This window comes from Neodiprion virginianus, chromosome 1, assembly GCF_021901495.1.
Source record: "Neodiprion virginianus isolate iyNeoVirg1 chromosome 1, iyNeoVirg1.1, whole genome shotgun sequence".
In the NCBI taxonomy this organism is placed as follows: Eukaryota; Metazoa; Arthropoda; class Insecta; order Hymenoptera; family Diprionidae; genus Neodiprion; species Neodiprion virginianus.
In genome coordinates this window covers 5,085,683-5,103,695 of record NC_060877.1, presented here as the reverse complement: position 1 = coordinate 5,103,695, position 18,013 = coordinate 5,085,683, and the positions used below count along the sequence as shown (strand labels likewise).

Genomic DNA, 18,013 nt, shown 5'->3' with positions numbered 1-18,013 from the left:
ATTTGAAATGGTAATGCACAGTAAATAAAACTCTGCATAAATTTCCCGATCAAAACGTTATACAATGCTTAATAACGGTGCAGGGTGTGTATGTGACACTTACCTGCGTAACTAACACCTAATTACGAAATAAGAATCTATTGTTTCCAGTAGGCGATATGTAATATACGTATATGCAAAGGTTTTGTCACGTGACTTTCACTTTAGGCGACTTGAGTCCTTATACGAACTGCTTGGTGCAATTCGGACAGGTCATTAGCATAATGTATAACAGATGTAATCGTCAATTAATTACGTAAAAGATTGAACAGTGACACAGAGTTTAGCGTTAATTTACGAGTTGACTAGTTTAAAGTAAGGATTCACAAATTGCATAAATTCTTTCAATACGACATTATTGATTGGAGAAATCTAATAGAGAATATTGTGATTTTTTCCGATTGCACAGACATGTACCCTAGATAATCAACTCGTGATTGCATCAAAACGGTAAAATATACTAATTGCAATTGAAAACTAAGAATCGATATTATCTGATTTTAAATCAACTAGAAATAATTCTTTTAAAAACTTGTTTTCTCATACAGCTTCTTAATTAATATACAATATAATACAACCATAACTGATTACCATATATCTCTTATCTTTTGTACAAACCATTCTACCGATTATATCAAAGTACCGTTAGAATTGAAACCCTTTATTTAAAGTAGGTAGTATGATGCATTGACTTTACATCGGTAAAGAACCATTGATATATGATACCAAAAATGTATGCAATACATATATGGATGGTCTGTGAGTCAACACTTAGGACATGAACGATAAGTTTGAAGAGATCAGAGATTTAATGCAGGTATGATGATTTTGAAGTAAGATGCTTTAATAAAAGAGAGGAAATTCCATTTTTGGATTTTTTCCCCTTTTTTTTATACAATGAATATACCTATTAAATAAGTATCATTTCTAAGAGCATTCAAGTTATTGGCGTAACACGCCTATTTGACACATATTATTTTATATTACAATGGAATTAGTAGCGTTGGTAACTGGTTGCACTCAGTGGATATTCAGTGGAATTTTCCCGGTTTTTGACCAACAGAATGAACGATGAACCAAGAAAATTCTACTCATCAGCACCCAGTGGATACAGTTGAGAACGCTGTGATCCTTAATGCGTGTATTCTTTAACCGCAGTGCCGGTAAGAATGTGCACGTTTTTCGATAGCGAAATAGGGAAGGAAATTTGCCGACTCCTGGAACCTCTTATAGTTCGAATAGTAATAAATTCTACTTTAGTATTATATTGCAAATCCTTATTCCCATCTTATAGATGGTGAAGCCCACGACCTAATTGTAATTCCTCCGAAGTTTGATACAAAAAATATATATACCTATATATATACGTTTACATAAACAGAAGTCAACCCTGAATGTAAATCGACATTATATTCCAAGATGTCATTTCAAAAACTATTTTATAGACGTGCTTATAAGACCCACCTCTTGTGAAAGTCGAGTACAAACTTTTTTTACTGATATCAAGCATCAAAAATTTCAACTTCCATCGGAACAACGCGATCAATATTGCTTAACAATAATTTTAATCATTGTAAGCGATATAACCGATGTAGTATAAAAAGATGATTGATACTCGTAGATTCAAATCAAGAAATATTCTACATTCGTAGCGTAGTTGTAGTATAGTGAAGATACGTAGAGTGTCAAATTTCCGTTGCAGTTAGGGTATCGATTCTCGATTGATTCGTAAGTACAGTTATGACTGCATCGAATGAATTGAAGATCAATTAAAGTGAGTTAAATAAAAGGTGATGCTTTTTAACTTGTAATTAAAGCCGTTAATTAGGTGGAGATATTCATAATTATGTTTTAAATTTTAATATGAATTTACTATCAGTTATCATAACATTCGTAATACACGAAATATACGATCCTAACAACTATAAGTTAAACTTAATTATCCATACATTACTATATAATATATCACTCTTCACTAAACTACATACTTTGCCAAAAGTTCATCAATTGGGATCAACTTTGACAATCTTTCATCAGCCGAAACCAAGGATGGTTTATAAAAGTTATTAATGTGGGATAGAAGCAGAAGTAAATTTTACGAAGGAACGCAATAAATTATTTCTAAGTCTTGTTGCAGGGTTGAATTGTATAGTTTAAAGGAGGTGGAGGAATCAAAAGAGGAAGTGGGGTTGGCGGTGGTGAAGCTAGAGTTGCAGGAGGAGGCAAAGGTTCGGTATTTATGGGATTCAAATTCACCGCTCCATTGTAAGCCGCAAGATAAGACGGCCAAAGATGCGGCGGTGGTGGAGATCCCGGCGGAGGAGGAGGCGGCGATCGTTCGTCCAGCTCGTCCAAATCCTCAATTATCAGTGGAGAAGGAACAGTCACCCGAGATTTTTTCAATTTTATAATTTTTACCTGTAATCATCGAAATTCTTTTTCATATAGGTGTAAAGAGGATTCCACTACATCTAGCGCAAAGCACATAATTTTCACCATTTTCTCTGAATTAATTGTAGTTTAGATACATTGGCCTTTTTAAACTATATATTTACCTTGACCTTCTTCTTCGTTTTGGGTGGTTTGACCTTCTGATGTTTTTTCTTCGATCTTTTAACCTTTATCTTCTTCTCGGCCGCTCGCAGAGCGTTATGGTTTATAATATTGCTGTTCCGCAAAGGCAATACGGATATCGGCGGTGGTGGAGACGGCATATCGCCCTCACCGCCGCTAGGACTGGTTCCTTCTCCTGGCCTCACCCCATCGGCAAACTGTACAGACTTTCTACTTCTCCTTCTAAAAATCCTCCTTTTCCGAACTTCAACATCTTTCTCTTCCTCGCGCGATCGTCCCGCAATAGATGCATCTTTGGTTTTCGATTCTTCCATTATTGCTTGGAGCTGTCTCTCTACTTGTTCTTCCGTAAACGCAAATTCAGTATCGGTACCAGTATCTAAATGTTCTCGTTCCTCATCTGGCACCTGGTCATTATCGTCCTCATCTACATCAAACAGATATCCTGGATTCCCGTTTGACATAGACTCTCTTCTGAAACAATTGTAACAGACAAATTATACTTGGCATTCCAACATGTTTATAACTTAATCAAGGAGTACGAGTCAATTAATAATGTATTGAAAAAATGCAAGCACTTACTGGTATTAAAGTTGTCGTAAATAGAAAGTCGTAAACAGTTGATAAAGAGTCAAAATACGTAATACCTAATCACAACGTTCGAAAGTAAGAAAACAAGATACTCACCCAAAACCAGGAGATATTAAAATGCCTTTCGCTGGTGGTGGTAAAAGAGGCAGCCAGTCGGTTTTGCCATCCTTTGCTTCTTTCACGGCCTCCTCGGTTAATCCTTCGACAGTTTCGTCAATTTGTTCTTCCGATTGTTGGATTTGTTGAAACTGATCACCGTCACAGATAGGTAATGAATTATCTCTAGAAACTAATTCCTCATCTTCTTCATCTTCTCCTCCAGTAAAGGTCAGAGTAGGCGGGGATGGCGCATGTAGCAGCTGAAAAGTAGCCCCTTCCTGCTGACGGAGGGTGAGATTTTTTTTCACAAGACGTTCTGCACGCCGTTTTCTTCTCTCAATTCTCATCACTTCCTTCTCCTTCCTACGTTCTTCCCTAAGTTTCTTCCGCTCCTCCCGCCCTTTTTTACGCTCCTCCAAGATCGCTTCATAATTATAAATCGGTTGAACCACTGCTGCAATAGATATAGCAAAGCAAAAGTGAACTATATGAAATTTTCTCGGAATCTGTAAGCACAAGTCAAACTTACGTGGAATTACTGCTGGCCTAGATATGGGAATAGGCGAAGTGATACTAGCAGGGAATAGAGTTATTGCAGGCGATGGAGGTGGAACTCCAATAGGAGTAGTAGACTGACAAGGGCGATGATATGCAGAGCTTATTGTATCCGAAGAAGGTCCAGCAGCCCAATCAAGAGTTGTTGGAACAACTTGAAGAACATTACCTACACGTACCACGTGACTAGAATTGTTTACCCCAATAGCAGATAACTCTCGTTGCGGAGTAGTAATACTGGTAAATTCCGATGGTATAACTTGCAGAACGTTACCAACCTAAACAAAATTGAAGAGTGTTCCAATTGAAGGAGAAATTAAATGATAATTCTGTCGATTAGAAGTGTGTACTTTGATTTTACTATATTATGCAGGGAAATAACTAGTTCAATTCTTAGATTGTATCTAAGTGTTTCTACACCAAGTTAAAGTGGAATCTCTTCCAGCAGATTATCACATTTAACATATATGAAATATGCCGTACCTGAAGCACCTTCGGTTGTTGCTGTTGATAAGATTGTTGTTGCAGTGGTGGTATCGAGGTAGGAGGCATAGATGGATAAGTTGCAATATTAGTAGAAAAGGCTGCAGGATGATAACCGACATGTTGACTATCCTGTACAGTGAGCGGAATCTGTTGTTGTTGCTTCTTTTTGATTCCCAGTTCTAATTCCAACCTAAAAAATTTGTAGACCAAGTCCTAGTGTCAGTTAATTGAACAATAATGAAAAATGGACATGATCAAAGGCAGAACCATTTACCTGTCATCAAGAGAAAGACGCTTAGGAGAACTTATTCCAATGGCAGCTGGTTGATGAGAGGACTCTTCTATGCGGGGAGGATACGTTAAATTTCCTTCCGAGTAATAATAGTATTCATTTGTACTGGTATTGGGATTATTTGCATATCGCAATGAGCTGTCATGGTTCACACATTCATTGCTTGGCAGAAGCTCTGAATCAGATATCGTAGAGTCAGGAATAACTCCTGTAATCCCTGTTACAGTAGATACTGATTGTACAATGGTTTCTATCCGTCTACCAGCAGTACAACTTTCTTGTAACGATGAATCATCTTTGTCTCTTACAAGGGATGCAGATCTGAAGAAATATTGTGAACCAATAAAAATATTCGTTAATCCATCATAGACAACACTTTGTTTCCAACATTTACAAAACCATAAACTTTTATAGATTTATAATAGAGTTAATGATTGTTGTAATCAATACACAATTGAATAAATTGTAATCAATACTCAAGTCATGTCCAAATTAAATAATAAAGAAATTGACCAACCTTGATCTATGTAGCCGTGTTGCAGACCTCATATTTCTCTCTGGAGTCCGAGACCTTGACCTACTCCTACGCGAATTCTTATATCGGTCTACTGATGTCCTAGTGTGCGCTAGTCGAGGTGGAGATCTCGATCTTGAATAAGATCTACCTTCACGTACTTCACAATTTGGAGATTCTCTATCCCTACCTTTTTCCCTGCTCCGTTTCAATCGTGATTCTACGCTTGGTTCCCTGTTGTATTCACTAAAACATAGTTTAATAGTAGTGTTGTAAAAAGTTTGACATTCGTATAGCAAGAGTATTTTTAAATAATAGTTCGTATTACGCAATTATTTCTTTTTACTGCTGTCAATATGAAGGAGTATAAAAACGATTGTACGATTCTGAATTAATTGACAGACATAGACTGTCCGTGGGGCTACCTGTGTCTTGCTCTAGCCGATGAGAGTGATTTAATAGATCCTTCCACTATCTCTCTATCCAAGCTATCACCAGCTCTACCCAAACGATCCTCTTCAAAATCAAGGTCAAACTCATTTGGAAACAAACGTCTAGAAGTATCTTTATCTCTATCATCATCAACCTCATATTTCCAGTTATGCTTTCTATCTTCAGTTTCTGCATTTAATCTGAAGAATTTGAAACTATAAGATATACGTTCATATCATTAAAAAGTCACATATTTCTGAGCAACTCTTACCTCTTACGTTGTCGTTCCATTTCAAAGCCCTTTTCTCTGAGTATTTCCATAGGGTCATAAGATCTCTCTCTATCTCTTTCGATACTGTCCCTGTACCTCCCTCGATCCCTTTCCTTATCCATCTTACGTTCTGCACTTCCGTATTTCCTACTGTTATCTAAAACAATAAATTGAACGTTATGACGTGTATGTAATTGCTTCCGTTCAAGAAATGGATCAAATCAGTGTGTTGATTATACTCACTATCCCCAGGACTTAAAACTGGATATCTAATTGGACTTTTGATGATTCTCTCCCTTCTATCCTCAGAAATTTTTAATTGAGCCGAAAAAACTTCGTCGCCTTTGAAGAAATCTTTGTCATCCTTTCCATCCGATCTGTCATTCGATTTAGTCATCTTTTTATCTCCATCCACTCGTCTCTTCGGACTCCTGTCACGATCTCGTCTACTCATTGGACTACGACTTCTGCTCCGGTCAGCCGTACGTTTACTTATAATAGGACTTTTCGAACGGTTTCGTCTGTCACCAAGTCTGCCTTTGCTTGGGCTACTTCGTCTACGACTCTCTCCTCTGTCAGAATATTTGATGTTACTTCTAATTCTACTTTCGTGAGTCGGAGTGTCAAGCCGTTCCCTTTTTCTTGATTTATCCCTTTCTCTTGTTTCAATTCCTCTAGTTCGTCTTCGATCTTCTCTACCCCACCTATCTCTTTCTCTTCTTTCAGGACTCTTCTTTCTGCGATCTCGAGAACGTGATCGTGATCGTGTTCTCGTTTGTGATCTTGATCGCGATCGCGATCGCGATCGTGAATGTGATGACCGAGACCAAGATCGGGATCTAGAGAACGAACGTCTAATAGGCTTCTCAACATCTCGTTTATCAATAAAAAAATCGTTGTACTTGTCACTATCCGTTCTTTCTGATTCTTGGAACTTTGACATGCTTCTATCAACCATGGGACTTGACGTTTCCATGAACTGTTTACAAGGTGCTGTTCTTTTTTCCTCTATCCTGACTAATGCATCCTTTTCTATCTTAGGTTTCATAGGATTTAACTTTACCGGTTCGACTCCCGCTAAATCGTCAACTACAAGTTTTTGCATGATATCCGCGCTGTTATCAATATATTGATTCTCTGACTTATACTGTCTTTCAACTTCATCTAATGTGTCTTCATTCTCATCGCTGGGCAAAACATTTGTTTGCAGAACTTTTTTCTGAATTTTAAATGAAATAGTACCTTGAATTATGTCTGCTTTTTGTGCCTCCAGAATTGATTTGCTTCTGAATTCAGAGTTACGTTGAATCAAAATTTGTTTTGGAATTAATTTTAAAGGAGATGTGAGTTGATCTTCCTTCTGATCAAGTTCTACATTATTACTTGTCAAATCATTTTCTGACTCAGATTTTTCATTAGAGTCACTGCTTGATTCAAAATCAGCAAATATGTCTACACTCTTTTTGTTAGTGTCTTTTTCGACACTGATTTCTGCGCTAGTACTTGAGACAGACGATTTGTCAGAATGTTCAGAGCTCAGTTTCTTCAAATTACTATCTTCAGACTCCCATTTTGACTTCTCATCAGTGGGCATTAGACTAATGCCAGTGTAGTTGTATCCAGCTTTCGGAGAATTAGTATTCTCATTGGTCTTGATTTCAATTTGTAAATTTTGGGTAGGTTTCTCCGATTCTTTCAAAACGGTGACACTAATCTTGCGCTCGGAACCACTGTTAGTGCGGACACTAGAAATTCGAGATGGGGGAGAAACAGGCATTGGGATACTAGCAACTTGACATCCAAACATAACTGGAAATTCATCCGACGGTAATGGAATATTTGATATCAATACGTCATCCTTTTGCTGATTTTCATTACTTCCACTTGAAATATCCATATCCTGCAAATAAAAGGAAAAATTTTGAGTAAGACATTCAAATAGGTTTCAAAATATTTCAAAATCAAAAATTTTACGGTGTTTGGTTTACAAAAGTAAGTCAATAATAAAATGCAAAGCATTGCTGCTTCTTTGAACTTACTTCAGACCTGTGTGAAAGAGCTGGCGAGCTTGGACTATACAATTCCAAATTGTTCTTATTATACTTGGATGAGTTTGCATCCACAGAGTTAGTCTCTTCCGAAGTAACGTCTGAACTGTCAGAATCCTGATCAGATGAAGCAGATCGAGTATGTTTGAAATTCAATTGTATTAAGGAACTCAGAGAATTGTGGGTTTTTTTCTCATTTTCATTGCTCCAAATTTTTTCAGAAAACTTATGGCTTTCTGAAGAATGTTTTGTGTAATCAATCTTTTTAGAAGTTATCATGTCATACGATTCACATAATTCATTAGATTCCTTATATCGTTTTTTCGTTTTATCTTCGGTTACCAATTTTGAAGCTGTATCATTTTCTGCCAAAGTAGAATGTACAAAATCATTATCGCGTGATGCCGACTTAGTGGTAAATTGATCTTGAGCTGGCATTGTACTTTTGATCCAATCATTATGTTCCTCTTCCCATTTTATCAATAGTAGTTTATCCGAATCACTCTTTTGGAGTTCTAGTTGTTCATTTGGTTCACTGTAATTGATCGAATTTTCAACATCCCATCGGCTTTTTTTATCCTTCTTTGGTTCATAAAAATTAGTTTTGATTTGTTGACTTGAATCAGTGATCTTTGAACTCCCACCCTCATCCAGTGTACTTTTATCAACAGATTTGCTCCAGCCACTAATAGGGTCCGTAGCAATATCAGAAGTAGTAATTTTTTTACTGGTAATCTCTTCTGCCTCCTCCCAATCGCTAGTCTTATCATTGTCTTCCCATTCCTTCCTACTGCTGTGTTGAAGGAATTTCATCTTCTCAGATTTTTCATCAATGTTAAAGCCTTCATGTAATTTTATTCTAGGAGTCAGGCCGCCAGTTGTATTGGAATAAGACTTACTGCTTGATACATCTTCAGCCTCCATAATTATCCAGTCATTGGGTGATACTTTTCCACTGAGTTCAGCTTTAGTTTGGTCAGTAGTATTACGATTGTCTTGATAATATTCTTTAAACCGTCTATTATCTTGCATGTCGCTTCTACGTTTCTTATTTTTTGTATCTTCCAGATTGTCTTCTTTATTCATCCAGTCAGTACGGTCACATCTTTCAATTTCCCAATTTCTTGCGAGTTTCTGATTATCTTCTAATTTTTCCGCATTTCTCCATTCTCCTCCAGTTTCGACGTTTTCACCCAAGTCATCCAAGTTCCATTTGCTTTTTGGTTCACCTTTTTTTGTGTGTTTAAATTTTTCTTTAATCAGCATCATTGCCTCCTTTTCTCCTTCTTCTTCCTCATCTTCCCATATTCTGAGGGCTGGCAATCTGTTTTGTTTCTTCTTATGATCCTTGCCAATTTCTCTTTCAATAGCTATATAGGTATCTGTCTTTTCATCATATTTTATATCTTTCTCGATTTTTCTCTCCAGCTTAGGTTTCTTTTTCTCATTTACTTCTCGGTTCTCTTCCAAGCTGTCGACCTCCCATTCATCGGTTAGGCGTTCTTTTCGTTTATTCAATTGATCTAGTACTGATATCGGTGGAATGCTTGAATTGTCGGTTGAAGCAAAATCGTCGTCTTCTTCCCACTCGCTACTACTTTTCTTGCTTTTTCTTGTTTTATTTGTAGTTTCTTTGAATACTGGTTCTTCCTGCATTATTTGCTGCGTCATTCGAACACTTTCTTTTTCCCATTCTTCCAAAAGTTTAGCTTCTTTTACCTGTTCTTTCAACTTATCATCTTGTTGAATATTGAACGGTTCTCCGATAGTGTTTTCATTCATGCTCCGTCCTTTTTTTTTATCAAGATCATGCACTGAAATTTCTTCTCCGTGCATAATCTGTTGGGTCATTCGCATACTTTCTTTTTCCCATTCCTGTAAAAATTTATCATGAGTTCTATCGTTTTTCTTTTCTTTTTCACCAGCTCTTTTTCTTGGATCCCGTTTCGGTGCGGATAGGATTTCTTCACTATCCAACTTGTTTGCCTCTTCTGCTACAATTAAATTATCATCGTGGCTACATTCTCGGACACGATTTTTCCGATGGACAGACATCTTCTCAATCAAGTCTGTTTCATGGAATGGCACATCACCTTTTTTAAAATCAACCTTTTCTTCTTTAACTCCTCTACTATCTTTTGCTGATTCTTTTCTGTCATTGGCGGTGTTCTTTTTCTCACTCTTTCTCACATCTACAGACTTTTTTTTCAACAGTTCACCTTTGTTTTCCAAGATTTTCGTCTTCTCTTTTTGTTTTTTTCGGGATTGCTTATCCTCCTTTTTCTTGGTTCGTTTCAATTTTCTATCCGAATCAGAGCTACTTGAGTCAGTTTTTATTCTCCGCTTGCGCTTCTTTTTAACAATTACTTTTTTTCCCTTTTTTTTCAACTTTCGTTTTCGTCTGCTTCTCAATCTTCTTTCTTCCTCACTTGATGATTCACTTGATTGATCCTCACTACTATCAGAGTCTGAACTTGATTTGGCTTTCTTCTTCGATCTCTTTCGAATTACTTTTCGCTTATTTTGACTTTTGCTTTTTTTCATCTTTCTTCTTCTTTTCTCCTTTTCGTCATCTTCCTCAGATTCTGAAGAATCTGATGATGAAGAAGATGAAGATGATGATGATGACGAAGAAGAATCACTACTTGATTTTCGACGTTTCTTTTTTTTCTTAAAGTGTTTGTTATCCAAACTTCCATCGCTAAGTCTTTCTTCTTTGATCTTAACATTTTCCCAATCACTAGGAATTGATTGAGACGCGTCGGAGTCTTCTTTGCTACTGCTTGCAACATCTGTATCTCTATCCGATCCAATTTCTGTCGCCGTTACGTTCTTAGACTTCTTCGATTCAGTTTCAGCTACTAAAGTCGATTCCAGAGATCTGTCAGATTTATTGGCACTTTCTACGTCGCTGACATCTATGTCATTGGGTGTATCATTCAGTGGGATATCCTCATTCATTTTACCCATCTTTGATAAACCCCTGGTATTACTGTTTGTAGATTGTTTCAAATCAGGTTTACTGTATGATGACGAAGAGTGAACCGAATCTAAAATCAGAAGGAACATCGGAACTATAGCCTTTACCAATCAATCGAACAGTAGTTATGTAACAAACGCACAAGACTCAAGTAATTTTACCGGGTGACTAATTTTTAATCTATACATTATTACAAATTCTCTATGTAACATCCCGATGAAATTCGTTAGATAATAATAAACGAAAGGGATATGCAAAGGTTTATTTCTATGAGAAAGGATACCGTCATATCTACAGAGGAGAACAGAACTTATATTATATAAGAATAATGTTTCAAAGATGAAGTAATGATTGTTGTACGCAAATCGTAAGCTGGCTAAATTCTGAGTATAATTTTCACTCTCTATTTTATTCTTTTCCCAGTTTCAACTTGACGCCTCAGATGTATTATATTAATATATGAAGTGCACGCTCAGTATGAGAAAGGTGTGTGAAACTTATACTTATAGGGGTAAAAGGAGTGACGAACTACACATAATAAACTGAAATAAACTAGTTTACCATTTGAAGTTATTTTATCAGAGTTAGTGGCTGACACAGGAACATCATTGCTGACCATTTTTATGAACTGTTCGTATTCCGAGACAAGTTTCTGATCCCCTGCATTATCAGAAGGTGACAACTCTCGATCATCCTTCCCTGTGACAGAAACAGGTTTAGTTGATTCAAGATGTACATATACATCACCTGGAAAAAGAATATTGGGAAAAAACATAGCGATAAAAATATCTCTATTGCCTTAATGCATGGCCAGGGCAACAAGTTGCTATTACCACTACTCACGCGGACTCTGAAGAGAAGGTAGCTTATTGTCAATCGGCAATCTACGCAAGCGGCTATAGGACTGCGCAGGAGGTTCTTCAGATAATTTAATGACAAAAATACCTTCTTTCACATTTGGGTCTCCAAGTTTTTTTACTTCATCAATATCTCTGACATCCCGTTGAAGTACGACATTCTTCCCTACAGCCTCTTCTGTAACTACGTCAAAAACATTTCTCTTTTCTTCGAGGGACACAACTGTAATGTCACTTTCCCACTTAGAGCCTGGAGCATCATCTTCTTCTGGCAATGTAACTTTTTCTAACAAGTTTACATTTTCCATTCTCTTGTACCAATATCGGGATTGATCCACTTCATCCACTTCAGTCAAATTAACACTAATAGACAGTTAAAAGATAATAATTTTAAACTGAGGACTTCTCTGTTCAACTAATATAAAGGATATAAGGTTGCCTAACCGAATTGAAGTACAAGAGAAAAAAAAGAAGTTACACATTTTATGTAACATTGTTTTCTCAAGGCCTACCTATTTATACTAAAGAACACAAAGATATTTAATGAGACGTTTACAGGCATTCGATTCCTTTTGATTCGTGTCCTTTTTAGGGGCTCTAGATTTTCGAGTATTATACTCAAATTTTATCAAGTAACCACGAACCTCTTTATCTCTAGTCTCTGACAGATAGAGTTGGACTACTACAAGAAGTATGAACAATAGAAACAAGTTTACAAAGTGTATAATGTTAAAATACGAAACTTCCTCAGTGGAAATACTATAAGAATCAAGGTTATTAATGAAACCTCCATTAGAAATACTCATATTATAAAAGAACACTTGTCAGTTAGAAAAAAATATACTAACTGGATATGGTTTGCTTCACATATCTGTCGCATCTTGTCTCGCCGATCAGAGGAAACGGCTTGGAAAAGCTGTTGACGATTTAGTAGCAACGATACTCGAGGATTTTCAGAGAATAGTACTGGAGGTCCTCGTCCTCTTTTAGTTAATCGGACGGACTCTGGAGGAAATTCTCGCGGTCCTTCCTGTCCTTCAATTATGATAGGATAACGCTTTAAATTATATTCACCTATCATCAACATCTGATCGAAATGCTGTGCGTAATCTTGTGCTGTTCTGAAAGTAATTATTTCTGTATGGCTACCTGAATAAAAAGTCATTTAAAAAAATTACTAAATTTATACATAATGCGGGAGTTACCTGTTCTTTATTAATCGATCTTCCTTTCGTCGATTAACTATTTCTTCCAGAGAAAGCCAAGATTTTTTCAACTCCATCCAATTTTTAGATCTTGCAAATTCTTTTTCTTTTTCCTTTTCTCTTTCCTTTTCTCTCTCCTGTTCTCGTGCCTTTTCTCTTTCTCTTTCTCTTTCTCTTTCCCTTTCCTTTTCTCTTTCCTTCTCCCTCTCCTTTTCTCGTTCCTTCTCCCTTTCCTTTTCTTTTTCCTTTTCTCTCTCCTTTTCTCTTTCCTTTTCTTTTTCCTTTTCCCTTTCCTTTTCCAGTTCGATTTCTCTTTCCTTCTCTGTCACCCTTTCTCTTTCTCTCTCTTTTTCTCTTTCCTTCTCTCTCTCGCGCTCCCTCTCTCTCTCTCTCTCCCTCTCCCTCTCTCGCTCCCGCTCCCTCTCCTTCTCCTTCTCCTTCTCCTTCTCCTTCTCCTTCTCCTTCTCCTTCTCCTTCTCCTTCTCCTTCTCCTTCTCCTTCTCCTTCTCCTTCTCCTTCTCCTTCTCCTTCTCCTTCTCCTTCTCCTTCTCCTTCTCCTTCTCCTTCTCCTTCTCCTTCTCCTTCTCCTTCTCCTTCTCCTTCTCCTTCTCCTTCTCCTTCTCCTTCTCCTTCTCCTTCTCCTTCTCCTTCTCCTTCTCCTTCTCCTTCTCCTTCTCCTTCTCCTTCTCCTTCTCCTTCTCCTTCTCCTTCTCCTTCTCCTTCTCCTTTTCTCTTTCCTTCTCCCTTTCCCGGTCCTTTTCTCTTTCTTTTTCTCTCTCCTTTTCTCTTTCCTTTTCCTTCACCTTTGCTTTTTCCTTTTCCCTGTCTTTTTCAATTTCTTTGGATGAACGAACTGCTGGGGAATTGCAGAAATTCTTGCGATCTCTCTCCTTTGATTTTCTTTCTTTTCTACTTTCCCTGCTACTCTTCTCTTTTTCTCTTTTGCGAGAATCCTTATCCTGGGAAATCTTATGAGTTAACTGATCCTTTATACCTTTATCATCCTTTGATTTATAATCCTTATCACGCTCTCTGCTGTGACGCCTCCTTCTTAACAACAAAATCAAAATTTGAAGATAAATTTACTTTGAGGATTTAAAATCAATAATATAAGCAAAGTATATATTCGGGAAAGATTAAAGTTACACTTAGAGGGAAGTCAAATATTATTAATCAACACAAGAATAATCTCCCGACGTAATGATATATCATGAAATAACATACTAAAACACGTGAAAATTAACGCTATCCAAGTAACTTTGATGTTGTTAAATATGTGAATAATTCAGTTTCCAGCTGGTAAATAATAATAACTTCAATAATGTTGCATATTTTTTACTTTTTACTTCGTACTTCTATAATTACCTCTCTGAAAATTTCCTGAGCGGAGTTAAACCGTGATCATTTTCTTCGTCAGAATGATTGTGACGTGATTTTTTCCACCTTCCTTTTCCACCACTACTGCCACGCCCACTCGACTCTCTTTCAGTGTTCACTATAAAAATAGGACCAATGCTATAAATGATTTCACTAAAATAAAAACATTTAACTAAATCACATTAAGAAAGTAACAAAGGAAAAATTAACTGTTCAGATACAAAAATCAAACTTCTCACTACTTTTGTGTTCATTGAAAAAAAGTTTATGTCTAATTTAAAAACCGAGCATAGCAGCATCACGCATAGCCTGTGGGACTACAGAACGGAAGGACTTGAGTTCAAATCCCCAGCGTGCCAAAGAGAACCTGAGCCAAAACTCAAAATAATTATAAGAGAGGTCATGTCGTTGGGATGCCAAATTGACAGGCTGAGATTTGAACTCGGTCCGGTTACACCTGGATAAGGTTTTCTAGAATTTCCTTGCAAATTTCTTTTCCTGGGTAAATGCAGGTGTTTCTATAGAACATTTTGAAATGCTTGCTCATGCATAATGATTATCACTAACCCATCCCTTTCTTATCCCACACAAGCTATGAGCTTATGAGGATATATCCAAAAGGGACTGACAGTGATTATTATTGTTTTTATTGTTATTATTCTTACTACTGCTACTACTAATTTAAAAAGTGAAAGTGTGGACATTTACTTGTAAGGTTATTATACTCTTGTAAACCCTTAGTCATTGACTCTTCTCTAACAATTTCCTCGATTGCTGGAACTCTGTCCTCTAAAAGATTACAAAGCATATAATGTGAAGAAAAAAATGTTGGAGTGACCTGTTACATTCTTACTGCATTATAATGATGCAAAACCATACCGTGATGTTTTTTGGATTTTCCGCTACTGCTGTGCTGCTGTTGTGCTTCCAAGGCTGATTCAATTTTCAATTTAGCATCATTCACTTCATCAAGTAAAGATTTTGCCTTATCTTTACCTTTGCCTTTGCCTTTGCCTTTCTCTGTCCTTGCCCTCGCACCATCTGAACTCTGTTGCTTCGAAATAGTCTCAGATTTTCCCACAGTAGTTTCTATCCTTGCCTTGGGCTTGACAGGTTGAACTTTGGGAAGGACACCAAATTTATTTGCAAATGCCATAAGACGTTTTTTAGCTTGAGCTTTACCCAAAACAGGCTTTATCATTTTAGGACCCTCCACAACACTAGTAGATTCAACAACCTCTACAGTGTTTCTTGCTACTGGTTTGTCAGTTTTTTCTGTATTTTCAATTTTTTCAAGTTTCTCCGGCGTCTGTGGTGTCGGAATGTCTGAGACGTCAATCACCGGTGTACTTTGAACTAGCTGGTTACCGTCAGGTTCAGAGGAGACAGTTTCATCTGGGGTTGGATCGTCAGGGGAATAAGCATTGTCACTTCGTCCCAAAAGGTCGGACTCTGCCACAGAAAAATCAGTACTTTATCAAGATGGATGACAGGGAAAATTCAGTACTTAATGCACTTAGACAATCTTCAGAATTCTTCCATTTTTCTATAAAAATACTCATTTCAGATAGCAATAGTGTCTTGTTGATTGGAATTATTTTCATTATATTCAAGTTTGAAGATATTTTTATTTACCAACCTTGTGTTGTACCTGGAGCTTTTGGTGATGCGGGTAAATCTATCGAGGCTTTGTAATTTGACGAATCCAAAGTAGTATTGAAAGAAAGATGTGACTGAAAATTAGAATTTAGTGAGTTCGGATAGCTTCCTCCATATCCAGGAGTTTGACTACTAGTTGGAAGATAACTTGAATGTAAAGTCTGCGAGGTCCCTGAATTCGATGAGTTTGGATTTTGTATTTGCATGATGAGCGATGCTTGATTCAGAATATTCTGAAGTTGCGGACTCTGTGAATTAACTGTGGAACTCTCATTGGCAGTAGCGTTTGCAGAAAGACTCGTGCTAGTACTAGGCAAGGCGTTTGTTACCATTGGTGGTCTCGGACCCCTAAATGGTAACATCGATCCTCTTGGCCCTAGTGGCTGACCCATTGACATATGAGCTCCAAATCTGAAAATGAAACATTAATCCTGTAACTGAGAAAACATAAATACCAGTATTGACAATTATTATTGCGCGGATAAAGTCTTAGAAAAGTTGTCAATAAGACTTGAATCATTAGATATCGTCTAACGTTAGTGACCCTTCTGCAGGATTTGTGTATTTAATAGATGTGTGAAATATATTAACCATTTGTCAACTGGTGTGATTTCCATCATCTTAATGGCCAAATATGAAGTGATAAATGACAAAAGAATCAATCTTTTTTTTATTTTAGACTATTATTAAACTATAAAATTTTCTCACCTCGGCATTCGCATTGTACCCATCATTCTAGGAGGTGGAGTATTGGCCCAAAAACTTGGGGGAGGTAAGTGATGAAGATTTCCAAGCGGTAATCTTGGATTAATATGGGACCCATTATTACTAGTTGGTAATCTATTATTTCTCCCTAACATCATTGGATTTAGTCCATAAGGATCTTCATAATCGTATGATCCATCATATTCATAAGATCCATCGTATCCATACGTGTTATGGTAGTCATATTGATCGTCATAATCATAGGAATCTTCATAGTCACAGGAATCTTCATTTTCGTACAACTTTTCCTCCTGATTTTCAAATTGAATAAGAACTTCAGGCTCTTTTTCCGCTGGGTTGTCTAATGTAGTACTCTTTTCAGAGTCTGTATCGACAGTCTCTGGTTTTTCATCCGACTTTGGTAAAAGCGGCAGATCTTCTTCGCCTGGCACAGCGACGTCCCAAGAATGTTGAAATGTAGTTCGGCCAATGGTTCTACTGAATTCATCGTTCTCTCTGTCAGGAGAACTGACGACTTTGTCTTCATCCATAGTCTCATAACCTATCGCATTACATAATGTACTTTGATTGTCTGTTGAATCAGATATCAGCATATGATGTACTTCAATAAGAAAAACCTTTTTTTTTAATGACAATAGTCGGAGCGAAGTTTATACTTTTTAGTAACTAAGCATTACTGCTAGTAGATGGATAGGAAACGTCTGTAATTTGCAGTGAACTCGCATCTGAAGATTTGAATACACAACTACTTGATTCATTGCAAATTCTGATAAAAGTTAAAGGATGTGCGATGGATAAACTAATTCTTACTTTTGTGAAACGGATAAAATAGACAGCAAAACTAATTACATGTAAGTTTTTTACGTAAAATGTCGGTGTCAACAATCGTGATTTAGGTTTAACGTTAACCTTATCAAATTGTCACGTCGACGTCAGCGTCATAGCGGACCAAACAATGCTATTGTCAAAAATTAATGAACACCATTTTTAACGTCTGATGAGATTGACAAGATGTGGTTGAGTAAAGAACGTAACTTTTGAACGAAAAGGAAAAAAAAAAGAATGCACGAGTCCGCAGGTTCTGGTTGTGACAACATTAACGGTGATTTAAACTACCGAAACTATTCTTACCTGTAGTTGAAGTTGATAAAATTTTTGTTACTCCCAACCAGTCGAAGAATTTACCAAACTTGAAACACTATGCACTTCTCTGATTTTATGGAATTCGATAAAGCAACAATCAATTAATAATCTACTGGATAAAGATTTTACTCCACAGTCGGACATGTTTGTCGACACGAAGTTTGC

At 36.9% G+C, this 18,013-nt stretch overlaps 1 protein-coding gene across 1 annotated transcript; it reads right to left on the bottom strand.

The window, feature by feature from the left end:
• Positions 1 to 1,888: 1,888 nt before the first annotated feature.
• On the bottom strand, positions 1,889 to 17,999 carry LOC124303079 (titin homolog). The gene is made up of 23 exons (XM_046759856.1): positions 17,837 to 17,999; positions 16,688 to 17,246; positions 15,960 to 16,390; positions 15,200 to 15,772; positions 15,029 to 15,109; positions 14,309 to 14,438; positions 13,657 to 13,993; positions 13,273 to 13,302; positions 12,944 to 13,128; positions 12,587 to 12,859; positions 11,725 to 12,101; positions 11,443 to 11,628; positions 7,893 to 10,951; positions 6,097 to 7,753; positions 5,854 to 6,010; positions 5,576 to 5,797; positions 5,154 to 5,396; positions 4,619 to 4,957; positions 4,342 to 4,534; positions 3,833 to 4,136; positions 3,301 to 3,757; positions 2,595 to 3,087; positions 1,889 to 2,457 (listed from the first exon to the last, which is right to left on the bottom strand). The coding sequence occupies exons 2-23, from the start codon at positions 17,233 to 17,235 to the stop codon at positions 2,161 to 2,163; spliced, it is 10,572 nt and encodes a 3,523-aa protein (XP_046615812.1). The 5' UTR covers positions 17,236 to 17,246; positions 17,837 to 17,999; the 3' UTR covers positions 1,889 to 2,160.
• Positions 18,000 to 18,013: the final 14 nt, after the last annotated feature.

Coding starts and splice junctions, on each gene's coding strand:
- LOC124303079 (XM_046759856.1), bottom strand. CDS start 17,235: ATGGATGAAGACAAAGTCGTCAGTTCTCCTGACAGAGAGAACGATGAA. Junction 13,129..13,272: donor AAGAGAGAGAAAGAGAAAGG/GTGACAGAGAAG, acceptor GAAAGAGAAAAG/GAAAGGGAAAGAGAAAGAGA. Junction 10,952..11,442: donor TGATAAAATAACTTCAAATG/GTAAACTAGTTT, acceptor TTCTGATTTTAG/ATTCGGTTCACTCTTCGTCA.